Consider the following 17,987-nt stretch of genomic DNA (forward strand, 5'->3'; position numbering starts at 1 on the left):
TGATCACCCTAATTGCCCTCCCATGCAGGCCTGGTCCCTCCCTACTGCCCTTCCCTGCTGGCTATCTTGTGGCAGCCATCTTGTGTCCACTTGGGGGCAGTCAATTTGTATATTCTTCTATTACATAGGATCTTCTGCCTCTCTGCCACTTTTAGAGACCCTTCTGATACATTGGCCCCACTCAGATAATAATCCAGGATAATTTTCTTATTTTAAGATCAGCTGATTAACAACCTTAATTCTGCTTGCAGCCATACTCCTCCTTTACCATGTCAGTAACATATTCACCGGCTAGTGACTTAATGGCTTGCTAAAAAATATTTATTACTTTTAATATCTTAGATTTTTTAAAAACTTATTTTTAATCTTGGTAAGAAAACATGAAGTTTGCCATCTTAGCCATTTTTAAGTATACAGGCTCAATAGTGTTAAGTATATTCACATTATTGTGCGACAGACTTACAGAACTGTTTCATCTTGCAAAACTTATACTTCATAATAAACAACTTCCCTTATTTCCCCCTCCTTCTCTAGTCCTTGGTAGTCACCATTCTCCTTTCTGTTTTTATGAATTTGACTACTTTAGATACTTCATAGAAGTGCAGTCATAAAGTATTTGTCTGTGACTGCTTATTTTACTTAGCATAATGTCCTCAGAATACATCCATGTTGTAGCGTGTGACAGGATTTCCTTCATTTTTAAGGCTGAATAATATTCCATTGTTTATATATATACCACATTTTTAAAATGTGTTCATCTATGAATCAATACTCAGGTTGCTTTCCTTCTCTCTCTTGACTATGGTGAACAATGCTATTAGAAACATGGGTGTGCAAATGTCTCTGCAGTATCCTTCTCAATTCTTTTGGATATATTCCCCAAAGTGGGATATTGCTGAGCCACATGAAATTCTCTTTTTAATTTTTTGAGGATTTGCTATAGTGTTTTCTATACTGGCTGCACTATCTTACCTTCTTACCAGCAACGTACAAGTTTTTAAATTTCTTCACTTCCCCATCAACACTTGTTATTTGCTTTTGTTTGTTGTTGTTGTTGTTTTATAGTAGTCCTAATGGCTGTGAGGGTATTCCTCATTGTAGTTTTGATCTGCATTTCTCTAATGATTAGATTGATATTGAGCATTTTTTTTTTTTATATGCTTGTTGGCCATCTGTATATCTTTGGCCATCCGTATATCTTTGGATAAATGTTTATTCAAATCCTTTGCCTGTTTTTTAATCCAGTTATTTTGTTGAGTTGTAGGTGTCCTTTGTATATTGTGAATATTAACTCCGTATGATTTGCAAATATTCTCCTATTCTATAGATATCTCTTTTACTCTGTTCATTGTATTCTTTGATATGCAGAAGTTTTTAAGTTTGATGTAGTCACATTTTCATATTTGCTTTCATATTTACTTTTACTTTGTTGCCTGTCCTTTTGGTGACATAGCCAAGAAATCACTGCCTAACTGAGTTGTTTTAAAGCTTTTCCACTGTTTTCTTCTAGATGTTTTAGGCCTTTAATCCATTTTTATTTAAATTTAGTATATGGTATAAGATAAGGGTTCAACTGTCTTCTTTTGTGTATTTTCTCAACATCATTTGTTGAAGAGACTTGTGTTAGATTTTTTAAAATGCTTTGAAATAATGAGTTTGTGAGATCTTTCTATTCAAAGCAGGGATGGGGAATGTCCAGCCTGCGGGCCATATAAGGCCCATGAAATCATTTGGTCTGGCCCTGCCAATGCATTAAGGGTGAGTTAATTAATTATTTGACCAGTGCTCGCTTTGGCAGCACATATACTAAAATTAATTATTTGACCAAATATAGCAGGCTAATTTTCAAGTTGATAATTTGTGTGGCCTGCAGATGATGTTACAAATTATCTAAATAGCCCTTGGCAAAAAAAGGTTCCCCGCCCCTGATTTAAAGGATGATTTTTCACACTAAAATTTGCCTTAATCACTTATTAGTTACTGATATTGATAGAATTTCAAGTTTTATACTTATGATGCAGAACATTTTTTTAAAAAAATATATTTTATTGATTTTGTACAGAGAGGAAGGGAGAGAGATAGAGAGTTAGAAACATCGATGAGAGAGTCATCGGTCAGCTGCTTCTTGCACACCCCCTACTGGGGATATGCCCGCAACCAAGGTACATGCCCTTGACCGGAATCGAACCCGGGACCCTTCAGTCCCCAAGCCGACGCTCTATCCATTGAGCCAAACCGGTCTCGGCTGATGCAGAACATTTTAATAAACATTTAAAAATACGATTTTTAAGTGACTGTCCAGCCCTTTTGGTTGTGGAGTTTTCACATTTGGGGTGTTTTGAATCAAATTTCTGTGGTATATTAAAATTAAATGTTTTATGTAAGGCAACTTCCAATTCATTCTGTATTTCTTTCAAATGCTAAATTTATAATATATTAAAATAACATGAGCTAACTTTCTAAAAAAAGAAATCTATTCCAACTCACAATAAATGATATAGAAATGTTACAAAATATTTCCTTTTTGTTGCTTATAGGGAAGCAGCACGAGAGTGTCGTAGAAAGAAGAAAGAATATGTGAAGTGTTTAGAAAACAGAGTGGCAGTGCTTGAAAACCAAAACAAGACACTGATTGAGGAGCTAAAAGCACTTAAGGACCTTTACTGCCACAAATCAGATTAATTTGGGATTTAAATCTCACCTGTTACATTGGACAAAGAACTGGCTTGGCCACAACCAGAAAGACAAAATAAACGTTTTATTTTCTAAACATTTCTTTTTTTCTATGCGCAAAACTGCCTGAAAGCAACTACAGAATTTCATTCGTTTGTGCTTTTGCATTAAACTGTGAATGTTCCTAAACCTGCCTCCACTTTTTCCTTCAAGAAGTTTTCGGCACCAGGAATCATGAAGAGACTTCTGCAATTCATCCCCCATCCTCCTCAAGAAGTAATAATTGATTGACTTTGTAAATTGATGGGGGAAATGAGGAAAAGAAAACATTTTTTAATTTCAAGATTTGTGCTGAGCGCCTTGATTGCCTTAGGGACAGAATTACCCCAGCCTCTTACGCTGAAGTAATGTGTGGGCCACATGCATAAAGTAAGTAAGGTGCAATGAAGAAGTGATTGCCAAATTGATGCTTCTACAGTTTCATTGTGAATTATGTAAACTCATTAAAAGAAATACCCTCTAAAGAATGGTGTTGAAGAAAGTAAGAATGAATTTGGAGTGCTTTCTATGTACAATCTCTTCAATACTGAAAACATCCTTGATTCTTAAAAACATTCTGTATTAACTACAGCTCTTCTGTAGGGCAGTTGTTGCTTCTTAATTTAGTTGTATATGTGTTCAACATTTTTGAATACATTAAGAGAAGTAACCAACTGAATGAAAAGGCATGGTATTTTAATTTTAAATTAAATTGAAATAAATGTAAGTACAAATTTTGTTTTAGTTCAAAATTCTTAGTAAAAAGATGCTTTACTCAAAACCAGCCCTCTGAGTTATATAGCAAGGTTTTTAAATAAATGTTTTTGTCATCGCCTTCAAAAATATTTATATTGTCACTCATTTACTTAAAAACAATTTCTATTTAAACTGTTCCCATTTGCACTTACATTATACCACCAGTAGGAAAGCCTTCAAAATGTTAAGTAAAGCAAAGTGATATGTTTGTTTATAAAATGTGTAGGAAAATACTTATTTTAAATCTTTTCCGTATTAACATTCTTTAACAGAATATCTCTACTGAATTTTTTTAACGAAGTTGTAAGAATATAGCTCTGAAAAGTACACTATTAGATGTGACAAGGGAAGTAATTTTCTTTAGACATGTTTGAATGACTGCTGTATTCTACAACATTTAGATTATTATTCTTGCAAAGTATCCTAAAAAAGATAATTATGCTTTCAGTTTCCAGTAGCTATACTAGTATGGTCTTTGTCATTCTATAAAGGAGATACCTTTTTTAACTCCTGACTAGAACAGTCTGTGCTTGTATGTATCATACATTGTTTCCAATACTACTTTTTGTTAATTATTCATTTGATCACTAAGCCTGGTAAATCTAAAAATTACTCTTGAATAGAAAAATAAGACTAATAAAAGAAAAATAAAACTAAGGTGAATTTAAAAAATTGGAGACTGACATAATGTTAGATATCATTTCTCATTTGAGAAGGTTGTTTCTTTTAGAAGAGAGTCAAGAAAATTAATATTTTATGTTTAGTTATGGATTATTTTTTAAAGTTTACTTTGTTAATGTGTTAAAGTATGCAGATCGGTATTAATTATTGGGTCCATTTTTAAAAGTGAAAATTTTAATTAATAGTTGTAAAAGGTATATTTTTGTTTGTAACAAACCACTGTCTTTTTTCAAGGATGACAGAGTTTATGAAGGAGTATCATCCTAAGAATTGAGTGATGTAGTGTATTTTGACAGTATACCATATTCTCAAGAAGGCTTTCAAACAGTTGTAAAGATTGATGTTTATCCTGCTGAGCTAATGGGGAATGTAAAAATTACTTGTATACCAGTATAGAGATGTCATTTTCCAAAATTGGTTAACAGAAACCAATCAAAATCACAAATTTGTTCACCAACTAGAATTCTTTCGTAATTAGTCAAAGTGAACATTTTGAATGTCATAAGCTTTATAAATGAAAATTGCCTAGTATTTAGCAAGTTGTAAATGGAAGATATTTCTTTTTTAAAAGTTAGGCTTTCTATTTAATTAGAAATTTGGTGGTCCTCTTAATCCCTGATGAATCAAGGCAATCACTTCCATATTAGATGGTTGGATTTGTAAGTTAGAAAGACCAGTCCTTTATACCTGAGGATGATTGCACTGGTTTGAAGTCAGTTACTTAAATGGTGAGATAACAAATGTATTCTGTTGCTAAATCTGTTTTAGACCTTTGGAGAGACTTGAAGATTTCAGTTTATAGAAATTAAGCATCTTTTGTGCAGATTTTTTTTTTTTTAAAACAAGAATTGGGGGGGAAAGTTAGTTTTTATGCATGCAACTTTGAGAATTTTTATTAAGAAAATGACATAATGAAAAAAATATTGTAGCCAAGAACATAAATGGCAATCTTACTAGTAATAATTGTTTTTTTTCTCTTATGTTGGCCAAAAGGGAATGGAAATGTTATCATAGGAATTTGTACATATGCTACTGATTTGCCTAGAAAATAGTTTGGTATCACTTTGCAAACATAGGGCCATGTGGCACTTTTATCTATAGGACAGAATAACTAATAAAAATGAAGTGGGAGGGGTTTATTTTTGATATTACTCTTATTAGTTTTCAAGCTTTGATAGTGTGTAACTGAAAAGTGGTTTAGAAAGGGCTAGCTCCAATGTGTTCACATTAAAAAATTGATATCAGATGTAATTTTAAGTTCATTCTCTTTCAAACTGAAGTACCATATTGGCAACCATAATACTGTCATAGGTGCTCTGTTCTTTAGATATTCTCGGGGGGAATGGCATTTGTATGATATATGTGTACATATATACATATATATATATATATATACATACAGTATAGTATATAATCTGAAGCTCTGAGAGCTCTTAAGTCAGGAATGCCGAGTATTATAGTATATTGAGATTAGGTGAAATTTTACATTTTTGCGTTTTCTAGTGCATACCTTTTGATAGTTTCTTGGACTGCGTTACTCCAGCACTCATGATTGATTTTTGTCTTCTAATTTTCTTCCAAGTGTTTTTTTTAATTATCATTATTGTTTGTTTTCTTTGGCTTGATATTTTTAAACATGTTACTAGTCACTTGAAAACTCCCTCCACCCCAGAGTATTTGGTTTTTATGCTTTGTCTCTGGCAGCTATAACCGTGGTAAGAACATTTAAAGATAGCTTCTAGAAGGTACCACTCATTTCAGAAATCATCCTGGGGCAGGAATTTTGGTCTTTTCGTTTGAGCAGGGATTTTGTCAGAAAATGTGTTTCGTGGAAGGTCAGCAGCAGTGCTAGTATCTGAAAGCACAGTGCCAGCCAGCAGGCTGTCCAATCAGAAGTCACCTGGCAGAAGTTTATCTCTGTCTCTCAGGCCTAATCCTTAGTATCATTCGGACCATTCGGGTGACATGTGGAATTATACAAAGGCTTAGGAAGAAATAAGTTTGTTTAAACCAGGATGCTTTTACTTACTTGAAGTGACTTCAATCTAGATTCCTTCTTTTCATTTTTAATATGTTTTAAATTCTGTGATCAGATACAGTCAGCATAAATTCGTCTCTTTATTTTGAAGGTTAAAAAAAGGCTGCTTCATTTTGCAGGATTAAATAAAGCTTATATCTTAAAGTTAAGATTTATTTTTCATTAAAGTGTGTTTTAGAAACAGTGACTATATACATTTTTAGTTATTTTCAAGAGGCTTTATTTTATTGCCTTTGTAGCCCTGAAGACTGTTGGTATATTGTTTCCCATTGACTTAATACAAAAGTTGTATATTTGTTTGGATTATATTGACATTATATTCTTTGTAAATGTTTGGTATAACTTGCACTTTTAAAAATTACCCGGTTTGGGTATCATCAACTTGAGAAATTCCCTCATCAATTAATTGTCAACTGACTTATGTCTTTCTCCTTCAAATAATGGGACTTTTTAAAAATGAAAACTTTTCATTGGTTAAAATACTTTAGCACCTACAGTCTAGCCTTCTAGTTGTAAAAGAAAAATACCAGTAAATTAGATTTGTCTAGCCCCATTAACTAGAAGATGAGGCCCTTTTCTTTTTCATCTTGGATAAAGATGGGAAGAAAAGCAACTCAAGTGAATAAATATTTCCAATTTTAAATGAGTGTCTTATCCTCACCCCAACATTAACACTGTCTATAGAATGCCAAGATATCCATGGATTTGTCCAGAATGGTAAAAGAATTTTCAAGGCAATTATTGTCATAGTGGAGGCCACATGTAATCATTTGACTAAATTTACTTCACTTAAAATTGGCCTGGTTAACGTCAAAGAGATGCTGCCTAAATTTGACTGATTTCAGATGCGGAGGGAGAAAGAAGTGCTTAGTAAGCCTCTGGGTGGAGAGAGGTGGGATAAAATTTGCTCACTCCGTTGTACAAAGCACAACCAGACTTGTGAGTGGCTTACTTGAAGTGACTTCATACATCTTGAATACTTTTAATGTTGATGTGTTGACTTTTTTAAGTTGACTGCACAGTCACTGTATGTACTAGGAACTGGTTTCCTTGACTTTCTAGAATCATTGGCTAAGAGAGGCACTAATCCCTGCGGGGTTGAACATACCCTGAAGCTGAGTCAGTATGGAAGAATTTCAAATAAATCAAACAGGGTGCTGCAGTTCCATCTGTCTCATGCTCATGGTAAGTTCTTACTGATTAGTGAATGTAGCTTAAGCCTTTGTATGTGTCCTCAGGGGCAGACTTCAAGAGGGACCAGATAACGTTTAAATGGAGGGATTATATTTCAGGTGTTTTAGCTTGAAATTTATTTTTAAAAATAAAAATGGGGGGGGGGGGAGAATAGAACAAAGCCTGTGAAGCAAAATTGATAATATAAAACAGGCAGAGTTGTTTAGCACAGAGAAAATATTGACCTGTCTGCATTCTGGTACTGTGGGTGCAGGTCCTAGCTTGGTATAACGATACATTTTTAATTCTCACCAGCAAGAAAAAGGAAAAGGAACAGTCTTCAGAAAATGTCTTTGAAAGGGTCAAGCAGTAGGGAATTCAAATGTTACCTACTTTATACAGGCATTATTTAATATTTGCCTACAGAAGTATAGTATTTCCAAGCTTCTGTCTGAGAAGCATTTCAGAGATGTGGAAGTAAATCAGAGATAGTTGAAAAATTGGTAAGGATGGGAGAAAATCCCTGCAGCTTAGCTTACTTAGTTGGCCAAGTGAAACGATCTAGCATTGTGTTTGGGAGGTTTTATTTTCTTATGTTTTTAAAGCTGAATCGGTAAATGCTTTATAGATGTATTTTTATCCAGGTGCCACTCCAATTTGTGTGTGTAATAAAATTATTTATATTAAAAGTGGGAAATAATTTGTCGGCATTTTTCTGTGAGTATAGATTTATCAGGGGTGGCAAACAAGAGTGCTAGTTAGCAGTTTTCCGATGTAAAGTTGTTCCTAACCGATTTGTCCACATGTTGGTTATCATCCCCACCCCAAAAAGGAATGATCCTAACCTGGATGTATCACTTGAAAATTTTTAGAAACAATAATCAGGGAAGTTTCTAGAGAGAAAGGTGTTTGCGTTTTTTGGTTTTCCTTTGAGGACTGGGGTAACAAATACCTCCCCCCAAAATTATCAGCACAAAACAGGGTATTGATTTTCAACTCTGATGTTGCTATTGGAGTTGAATACTAAATAAAGAACTATAATGAGGAAAATACATTTCTAATACAATTTCCTACATTCTAGAAACATCCCTGTTTTAATTTTTTTACTTAAATCTTTTTGTGCTTTATCTGTGTAAAGAAATAAAATGTACTGAATTATAAAGCATTTTATTAACACTATGTACATAGCTGGTTTGTGTTCAGAATGGTAGCATTGCTTTGTATATTAAAGTGATCCTTGTGAATTTGTGAAATATTGTCATAAAGTGCTTTTTCTTACTGTAATCTTTGTGGTAAAAACTGTCATTGCCCTTTTACACACATTTATGTGCAGTCACATAAAACATGCTTTTAAAAACTCAAAGTCTCTTTTTTTGGGATGGGGTCTCTAGTTTTTTGCTAGTCGTGTTAAGCTATATTTTCTTGGACTTATGTTTATTACTTTTGTTAAATGAGCAAAGGTTATGTTAGAATATATCACAAGCTTGTGTTGCAGAGCAACAGGAAACTAATTCAAGCAACAAGAACATATCTTCAGTTAATTTTCCTGTCTTCCTAATTTTTAGCACAAGATTTCTTTGTGCAGTAAGATTGATCAGTGCCCATTTGAAGATTCGGAGATGTTACTGCCCTATTGAGACCACCCAAGGGAGACATGTGACCAGCTCTCTGATGTCATAAAACGCATGTTTGCATTGGAAGAACAATAATTGCTAACTTCTCAGGTCCCCTTATGATTCTGAAGTTCTGTGATCCTATAAAAGGAGGGAATGTGTTAATCTGCTCCTTGCTTAAAGCATATGAATAAAAGATTCATACTATTGACTCAGTTTCTGAAAACAGCAGTTGCACTTATTCTTAAGTACACGATGTGTTTATGAAGCCTGTTACACCTGCCATTGTATTAAAGGAATTTTCTGACTTTTTTTTTTCTTCTATGGAGAGTGGGCACCACATAATTTATTATACAGACAGGCATTTTTGAGAGTGAAAAGGGGATTTTAATAGGGACAACGGACATGAATGAACTGAGCTACCTGGCCAGGGCTTATAATGCTTTATGAAAATGTAAAACAACCCTATCAGTGCTTTCTTGGTAGAGCTCTCCACCCCAAATCATTTTACATATATCATTCAAAGTGTGTGTGTGTGTGTGTGTAGATATGTATATATTATTTTATTAACTTCAGAAACGGGGAGAGAGAAACATCAGTGATGAGAATCATTAATCATTGATCAGCTGCCTCCTACATGCCCACAACCTGGGCATATACCCTGACTAGGAATTGAACCGTCACCTTCTGGTTCCTACGATGCTCAACCTGAGCCATGCCGGCCAGGCCAAAGTTTAGGGATTTTAAAGCAAAGGAGGTGAATACAATGATTTCTAATAGCATGCCTGAATGTGATTGGCCTTTTGTTAGTGCTGATATTGCAGGGCTCCTGTTACTTGTTTTAAAAGACCACATTCATGCACAATACTGGCATTTTATGGATTTGGTAAACAATGCGTATTTCTATTTCTTGGGCATCTATCAGAATTGTGTTGAACTGATACATCACAGAATACTCAAAACTTAATTCACCTTTATTTTTAAATATATTTTTATTGACTTTAGAGAGGAAGGGACAGACAGAAACATCAAATATGAGAATCATTGATCAGCTGCCTCCTGCATGCCCCCCACTTGGGTATCAAGCCCATAATTTGGGCATGTGCCCTGACCAGCAATCGAACCTGGGCCCCTTCAGTCCTGCAGGCCAACGCTCTATCCACTACTAAGCCAAACCGGCTAAGGCTTTAATTCACCTTTATTAAATCCTCTATTTACAATATGGAGAAAATAACTTTAGCAGGTATTTTCATATCCAAATACTCTTTCAAAGGTTAAAAGGAGGTCTTGTTTCTGATGTTTTACAAAGAAAATCTGTAACATCAAATACCATACGGAGACGATAATGATTTTGTGGTCTACATATGTTAAGCTTTTACATCATAAAAAAAGGATGGGGGGATGTTGGTTCATCAGGTCTATCACAAAGATAATCATGAAACAATGTAGCAATCATTTAACCCAAAGAGAAATTTGTCTAAATGGAATGCATCTTTTTCACTCAACAAATTTACTACCAAACACGGGGAGGCAAAATAAAGGCAGAGCATTGGTGGTCCTCGGGAAGCTCGGTGACCTGAGGGACCCAAACCAGCAGTGACGAGTGCCCTCCAGGAGGAACTTCTCCTTGGAGAGGAACCTCACGGAGGGCTGAGATTTAAAACTTGTTCAATGTCATCCTGTGCACTCTGAGGAGGCAGGGAAAGCCCAGGAAAGAACTACAAAAACATCTGAGGAAGGGGAGAGAAGGGAAAAGCTGTGGCTTTTGATCTGAAGACGATAGATAACCTAGTCAGAGCCCATGGAGGTCCAAGGTTTCACATGCTTTCAAAAGTAGCTGAAACGTTATTTTTCCTGATTCCCTTTGTTCATATACCTACAGCTGAAATTAGTCCAAAAAGCATGCTATGAGACTAGGGAACTTGCGTCCCAATCTTCAAACAACTGAAAGTTTTTAAGACCGAAACAGGCAGACAAAAGGTTTCAACAGCACTAACAGCTCAGGGAATGTATGTTAAACCTTGTCTTATATTTGGAAAATTAGGAAAATGAGCTCAACATGTATCTCAGAATGTGTTCGAAGTGATTTGCATGTTGTAGGATCTCACTAAAGAAAACGGGCTCACTGCTTTGAAGATGCCGTTACGCCAGCCCTTCACGGTACCAGTGAAAACCGCTTACCAGGAGGGAGCACATGGGATACAGGAACAACAGGGACCAGAGCTCACCCTTTGGAATGTTAACTGGGTTTCAGAGTGAGGGAGATAATGACTACAAACTCACAGCAGTTTGTGCCTCGAGAACCTTTGGTTAGACTCTGTTCAGTAAGCCATTTCATGGTTAGATTCCCCCAGCTAAGACCTTCATGGACAACATTTAATGACAATATTCCTGTAAGTTGCAGCAAACTACAAGCCCTCCCTCTGGCTCCTCTTCTGGGCTTTGTAAACATGGACGTCTTTCTCAGGATCATAGTGCACCTTCCTCACGGTAAACTGCCTCTCCAGCATCGCTAGGAAGTTGCTGTCCCGTTCGTAGCGGATCCGGCAGGCTAAGAGGATCACGGACTGGCTGCCGCAGAGATGCACCAGAGTCTGAAGAAGGTCTGCGAACGTTTCTTCTAAGTAGATGATATCAGCTCCAAGTATCAAGTCAAACTCTCCGGGTGAAAAGCTCCCCAGATCCTGCCCCCAGGTCAGCTCCTTCACCACGGCTCTGGGCTGGACATGCAGGGGTAAGTTGGCTTCAACATTTGACTTAAGAAATTCTAGTGCTACTTTTCGATCCGTGATAGTCACCTGAGCACCTAGAACGTGGGACAGAGAGAGAGTAATGTCCCATCAGTACAACTAACAGGTCTCGGGTCCAGTTAAAGGGCAGGGTGGGGTCTGTGACAATCCCCCTGATGTGCAGGTCATGCCCCTCCGGGCCATTAGAACACTGGCCAGTGGCTCCTCCTGCACAGCCTACTGTAAACGCGAAACTTAGAAAGTGCAGGGTCCCCAGCGACAGCAAGCGGGGGCATCTCCATTCTACAGGCAGAGCTGGCCCTCCCTCCAGAGGTGTCTACCTCTACGTGTCATTCATTAGGCTGCACTCTTGGAGTCAGGAGGCTTCTGGGTGAAACGGAATCCCACAATGAAAAATCTGGGAGCAAATGATTATGAAGATGACAAGACAGCAGAAACAAGGGGAGGGCTACTTTCTGGGATTAAAGCTTTAAAAAGAACCAAGGAGATTAACTGGCTACTAAGAAATCCTAGTCCGCCGAAACCGGTTTGGCTCAGTGGTAGAGCGTCAGTCTGCGGACTGAAGGGTCCCGGGTTCGATTCCGGTCAAGGGCATGTACCTTGGTTGCGGGCATATCCCAAGTAGGGGGTGTGCAAGAGGCAGCTGATCGATGACTCTCTCTCATCGATGTTTCTAACTCTCTATCTCCTTTCCTCTCTGTACAAAATCAATAAAATATATTTTAAAAAAAATCCTAGTCTACTCCTTATGTTGTTAGAAAGCAGCCAATCTATATGTATTTATGTTACGAGAGAGAGACAGAGAGAGAGAGAGAGAGCGCGTGCGCGCAAGGGGTTATTGAAAAATGGTAAACTTAGAAGTTACTAGGTGGTGGTGTACTCTCTGGCTCTCAGAAGCATACCCCTGCCTTCCCCTTCCTCCTCTCCCTGCCCGCACCCCCCAGACCCCCAGGCCTTTTACTTTTGCCTCTCTCTCTCCTAAGATCCAAGGGCCCTTCTCCTGCCTCTGCGTCTTGTTTCCTGAGCCCACGCAGCCCAGCTGGCTCACTCCTGCTACCTCTGTGACTTTCTCAATGATCATTCTCTCGCAATCTGAAAAGAAATTACTAGGCTGTGGGTTAAAACGTGGGAGCATGTCCTGTAAGTGCCAGGTCTCCACGTGCAGTGTATAAAATTAGTGAGGCAGTATTTTACTAATCTCTTCCTTGTGGGTTTTGACTGTGAACAAAAGACCCACCAATTCTTTGAACTAAAATATGTGAGAGAGGCTGAATCCTTAAAATAAAGCTCCACGTAAATTCAGCCCTGAACCGACCCTGCTCATCTACATTAGAACAACAACCTGGCATGTGTAATCGATCCTGTGGAATTTTGGCCCTATCAGCTCTGGAATTTGAAATTCTGTCTCATTCTCTCCTAAAGTTCCCATTGGCCCCTTCTTCAGTCCGTTATCTTCGCATGCACTCCCCCGGCTTCCGGAGCTGCTGTGCTAAGCACCGTTTCAGAGGCAGCTGTGCCCAAGGTTTCTTATCTTGAGCTGCGACACTAGGTGAGGACGGCATGTAATTCACTCGGACATTTGCCGTCCTGAGTGTGGGGCTGTGAGCATGTTCCAGTTGTCAGATGTGACAAGCCCGGACCTCCCGCTTTGTCTGTCCATTGCTAGGCAGCCTGGGAGGGGAGGCGGTGATCCTTCATCTCTGCCGAAATCAGACAGCCTTTCCCAGCTCGACTCAGAATTTTACCTCTGATTTCTTATATGCAGTATATATGTTGATTGATTTCAAAAGGAAGATAGAGGGAGAGAGAAACATCAATAATGAGATAATCATTGATCGGCTGCCTCTTGCATGCCCCCTACTGGGGATCGAGCCTGCAACCAAGGCATATGCCCTTGACCACAACCCTTCAGTCCGCAGGCTGGTGCTCTATCCACTGAGCCAAGCTGGCTAGTGCTATCTCTGGAAATACATATTTCTTTTGATTTTTTTACAGAGAGGAAGGGAGAGGGAGAGAGAGCTAGAAACATCAATGAGAGAGAAACATCGATCAGCTGCCTCCTGCACACCTCCTACTGGGGATGTGCCCACAACCAAGGTACATGCCCTTGACCAGAATCAAACCTCTGGGACCTTTCAGTCCGCAGGCCGACGCTCTTATCCACTGAGCCAAACCGGTTAGGGCTCTGGATTTTTAACAGTCGGAGAGCACTGTGCTCGCCATTTCAATAGTTCTCTGATGTAGGCCTCCTCTGCTTCTGACCACTCGGCGTTCCAGTAGTCTTAATAGGATCCTGACGACGGCTGATCATTGCCCCGGAACATCTGTCAACTCCACAAACATTCGAGTGGCCCCTGGACAAAAACCCCCACCTCCCAGAGCCTGCACGCGAGTGAGGAAATAGACACTAACAGGCTTTAAAAACAGAATATCCACCCAGGATGGCCCGGCGCCGCACTCACCCAGCAGGGCAGCCACGATGCCCACCAGCCCCGTGCCAGCACCCAGCTCCACGGCAGAGCGGCCCCGGAGCTCCACGGCTCCCATCTCCAGGTACGTGGCCAGGACGACGGCCTGCGTCCAAACACGGGGGGGGGGGGGGGGGGTGACGTCAACCAGTGCTGGGGTTGACATCATCGTCAGGGGCGCCGGCAGGAGACATCCTGGCACCCCTCTCCCGCGGCCAGGGTCCACACCCAGGCGATCAGCACGCACGGACGCAGGTGCTGCGGGAGGAGACCAAGGTGACCGCACAGAGCAAGCGCGGCCCAGCGGCCCACAGGCCCCGATGGGGACGGCAGTGGTCCACGACGCTGCCTACAGGACACGGGGTCACTGCTCACACTCGAGGCCCCCCAGACTCCCTGGCACGGACAGGCTCTGCAAAGAAGGGCAGCTGGGGGGGGGGGGGGCAGGACCCAGGTCTGCAGGGGAGAGCAGTTGGGGGGGACCAGGCCTGCAAGCTTAAAGGAGAGAGCATTGGCCTGTGGACTGAAGGGTCCCGGGTTCAATTCCAGTCGGGCACATGCCTGGGTTGCGGGCTCCATCCCCAGCAGGGGGTGTGCAGGAGGCAGCTGATCAGTGATTCTCATCATTGATGTTTCTCTCTCTCTCTCCCTCTCCCTTCCTCTCTGAAATCAATTAAAAAAAAACTATTTTAAAAAAAGAAAACACATGACCTTCACTTTGGGCTTTATCATTTTGCAATATCCTTTGTGCATTATTTTAACTTCCCTCAACTTTCCTTTACCCACCTTTACAATGCAGTCTCTTTTGGGGAAGACGATCAGGAAAGTGATTCTAGCGGGCAGAGTATTTTTGGAGGGGATGGGGTTGTGAAAATATTTAAAAATTGAGCATGGTGATTTTACTTTAAAAAATCAGTGATTTGCTTACCGCGTCCCAGACCACGGCTGCGACTCCCAGCTGCCTCCAGTCCTGGCGGATCTGGATGGTGTGGTTTGCGAAGGAGAAGGTGGCGAGAGGCTTGTGGAATTTCTGCAACCCCATTTCCGCCGACTCCTCGTAGGGCACCAGGGCCATGTGCACTGCCAGCTCTCCGCCTCCTCCAACCTGCTGGGAAAGGATCCTGCGTGCTCTGGCCAGAGCGGTTCTCTCAGGCGGTCCCAATGCTTTCTTTAAGGTCCTTTTGTGGATTCAAAGGAATGCACAGAGATGTGGAAAGCTTTTGTCCAATTCCTTTTCCATGGTTCTCCCAGCCTCGTGGGAAGTGAGACGTGGCTCTGAATTCATCCCAAAGGGGGTCTTTGGGCAAAAGCGCCCAGACCGGCACAGCTCCTGCAGGGCGCCTGCACACTGCCGGTCAGGACCGGGGGCTGGGGCCTGAGCGGGCGGCGGTGCCGGCCCAGGACCCGGCAGAAGGCGGCGCTCTCCGCCCCGCCAGGCCGCAGGGAGCCCCGCCCCGGGGGCAGTGTTCCCGCCGTGGGTTCCGGTCTGGCCTCCGCCCCTCCCCGCTGGGCTCACTGTGCAGCCACGGGCCGCGCCGGCACGGAGACCCAGGCCGGCTGATGGACCTCCTTCTGGAGGCCGGAGCCTGGCCGGGAGGGTCCTGCACCGACCGGGTCCTCCGCGGCGAGGAGGCCTCCCGGGTCCCCCAAACCTGCCCGCCCGCCCGCCCCTCCACGGCGCCCGCAGGCGCCACTTCCCTCCCCGGGCCCGCAGCTCCCGGGATCCGGGTGGAGATGGGAGGTGGAGATGAGAGGCGGCGGAGGGGCCCACGGGGCCCTTGGGGACCCCAGGCCAAGCGGGGCGTCCACCCACCCGGGGCGCCAGGGGCTGCCTGGGGAAGGGCCCAGGGGCGCGGGGCCGCCCGGAGCGGGCCGGACACACCGGGTGCCCAGGAGCCGCCCGGCCGCTACTCACCTCCCAGCGGCCACGTGGTGCGCGCTGCGCCCCGCCCCCTGCGGCTGCGGAGGCGCCGGAGGGCGGGGCCGCCGGGCGGGGGCGGGGCCGCCGGGCGGGGGCGGGGCCGCCGGGCGGGGGCGGGGCCGCCGGGCGGGGGCGGGGCCGCCGGGCGGGGGCGGGGCCGCCGGGCGGGGGCGGGGCCGCCGGGCGGGGGCGGGGCCGCCGGGCGGGGGCGGGGCCGCCGGGCGGGGGCGGGGCCCGGCCGCACGCGTTTCTGGGCTCCCGGCCGCTGGGACCGATGCTCGCGGTCGCTGGGGGCGGGGCCGGTGCGCGGGCCGGGAAGCGGAGACGTGGGACGCCGCCTGCTGGGCGGTCGGCCGCACCCCGGGGCCAGGGTGTTGGGCCGCGCAGTCAGTCTCCGCCGGGGGCAGCGCTGGGGAGAGCGCGGTGGCCGGGGCTGGGGACGCGCGGGCGGCCGGGGAGGGAGCGCCAGCGTGGCCCTGGCTGCGCCGCGGGCGGCTTCCACGCTCTGGTGTCTCTGGGGGCTGCGGCCTCCCCGGAGCGGCGGCCGCTGGCAGGGGCGGAGAAGTTCGCTCCGCAGAGTCGGGGTCCCCCGCTCGTGCCCGCGGCACCCGGTGCGGTCAGAGCGCAGACGCCGCCGGCCCCGGGCGCCCGGCCCGGGCTGTAGAGCGGGGCGCCGCGAGGACCCGGCCCCACCTGGCCCGGCGGAGGCTGCGGACCAGAGGCTGCAGCGAGCACCCCAGGGTGTGAGCACACGGGAGAGGGGAGAGATGCCAGCTTTCCTCTTCTGCTCGGACCCTGACCCCCGGCTCCGTCACCCCACCCGCCGCCGCCCTCAGGAGCCTCCCCCGGGCTGCACGGTGCAGTGAGTGCACGCGAGTGCTTTCGCCCCGGCACCGGCTCCGGAGGGCCGCCCGAGAGTGCGGGTGCGCCGGGACCGGCGCGGGGGTTTGAAGAGCTTTCCCGGGGATTCCCTGGCGCACCCCCGCTCCCATCCCGCAGGGGGCGCGCCAGGCCTCTCCCCGTTTCCCTAACGGTCCAGCAGGAGGCTGGGCCTGGGGGCGCAATTGAACTTTGAAGGTCTGCAGTGAAGGTTATTATTATTATTATTATTATTATTATTATTATTATTATTATTTATTTGCTGGGTTTATTTTTATTTATTTTTAATATTTTACAGGATATCTTTTTGAGAGCTGCTTTAAGTTCACAGTAAAACTGGAGAGGTGGTCCGGGACCGGTTTGGCTCAGTGGATAGAACGTCGGTCTGCGGACTGAAGAGTCCCGGGTTCGATTCCGGTCAAGGGCATGTACCTTGGTTGCGGGCACATCTCCGGCAGGGGGTGTGCAAGGAGCAGCTGGTTGATGTTTCTCTCTCATCGACATTTCTAACTCTCTGTCCCTCTCAATTCCTCTCTGTGTAAAATCAATAAAATGTATTTAAATTTTAAAAAATAAATAAATAAATAAAAATAAAACTGGAGAGACGGTGCAGAGATTTCCCTTACCTCCCCGCCCCCACACGTGCATAGCCTCTCATGACCAACATCCCCACCAGAGAGGTACGTGTGTTACAATCCATGGACCTAACAGACACATGAACACGCAAAAACCAGTTTGCCTTAGGGTTCATGCTTGGTGTTGTACATTTTATGGGCTTGGACAACTGTGTGATGAGGTCTACCCACCATTATGTTACCACGCACCGTGGTCTCGCTGCCCTAAACATCCTCTGTGCTCTGCCTGTCCAGCTCTCCCGCCTCCGCTACTCCTGGCGACCACTGATCTCCTCACTCTTCCCGTAGTTTTGCCTTTCCCAGGATGCCATACAGTTGTAATCATGGAAAACACAGCCTTTTCCAGTCGGCTTCGTGAACG

At 43.7% G+C, this 17,987-nt stretch overlaps 2 protein-coding genes across 8 annotated transcripts in view; one reads left to right on the forward strand and one right to left on the reverse strand.

Annotated features, from left to right (window-relative positions):
- Positions 1-6,842, forward strand: part of CREB1 (cAMP responsive element binding protein 1) — a 52,850-nt gene extending 46,008 nt beyond the window's left edge. For all 6 annotated transcript variants that reach the window (XM_084892976.1, XM_084892978.1, XM_084892977.1 and 3 more), the window contains one exon: positions 2,538-6,842. In XM_084892976.1, coding sequence (XP_084749102.1) covers positions 2,538-2,682 — 145 coding nt within the window. In that variant the 3' untranslated portion in view covers positions 2,683-6,842. The remainder of the gene's footprint in view (positions 1-2,537) is intronic.
- A 3,104-nt stretch (positions 6,843-9,946) lies between these two features.
- On the reverse strand, positions 9,947-16,117 carry METTL21A (methyltransferase 21A, HSPA lysine). 2 transcript variants are annotated; one of them, XM_084892994.1, is made up of 3 exons: positions 15,120-16,117; positions 14,186-14,297; positions 9,947-11,779 (listed from the first exon to the last, which is right to left on the reverse strand). In XM_084892994.1, exons 1-3 carry the CDS (start codon positions 15,264-15,266, stop codon positions 11,382-11,384), a joined length of 657 nt encoding a protein of 218 aa, XP_084749120.1. In that variant the 5' UTR covers positions 15,267-16,117; the 3' UTR covers positions 9,947-11,381. The 2 variants fall into 2 exon arrangements, with proteins under 2 accessions (XP_084749120.1, XP_084749121.1); XM_084892995.1 differs by lacking the exon at positions 9,947-11,779 and adding an exon at positions 11,794-12,120.
- Between the last annotated feature and the right edge of the window lie 1,870 nt (positions 16,118-17,987).

The sequence above is a fragment of the Pipistrellus hanaki genome (assembly GCF_964339955.1).
Source record: "Pipistrellus hanaki genome assembly, chromosome: 8".
Taxonomy (NCBI): Eukaryota; Metazoa; Chordata; class Mammalia; order Chiroptera; family Vespertilionidae; genus Pipistrellus; species Pipistrellus hanaki.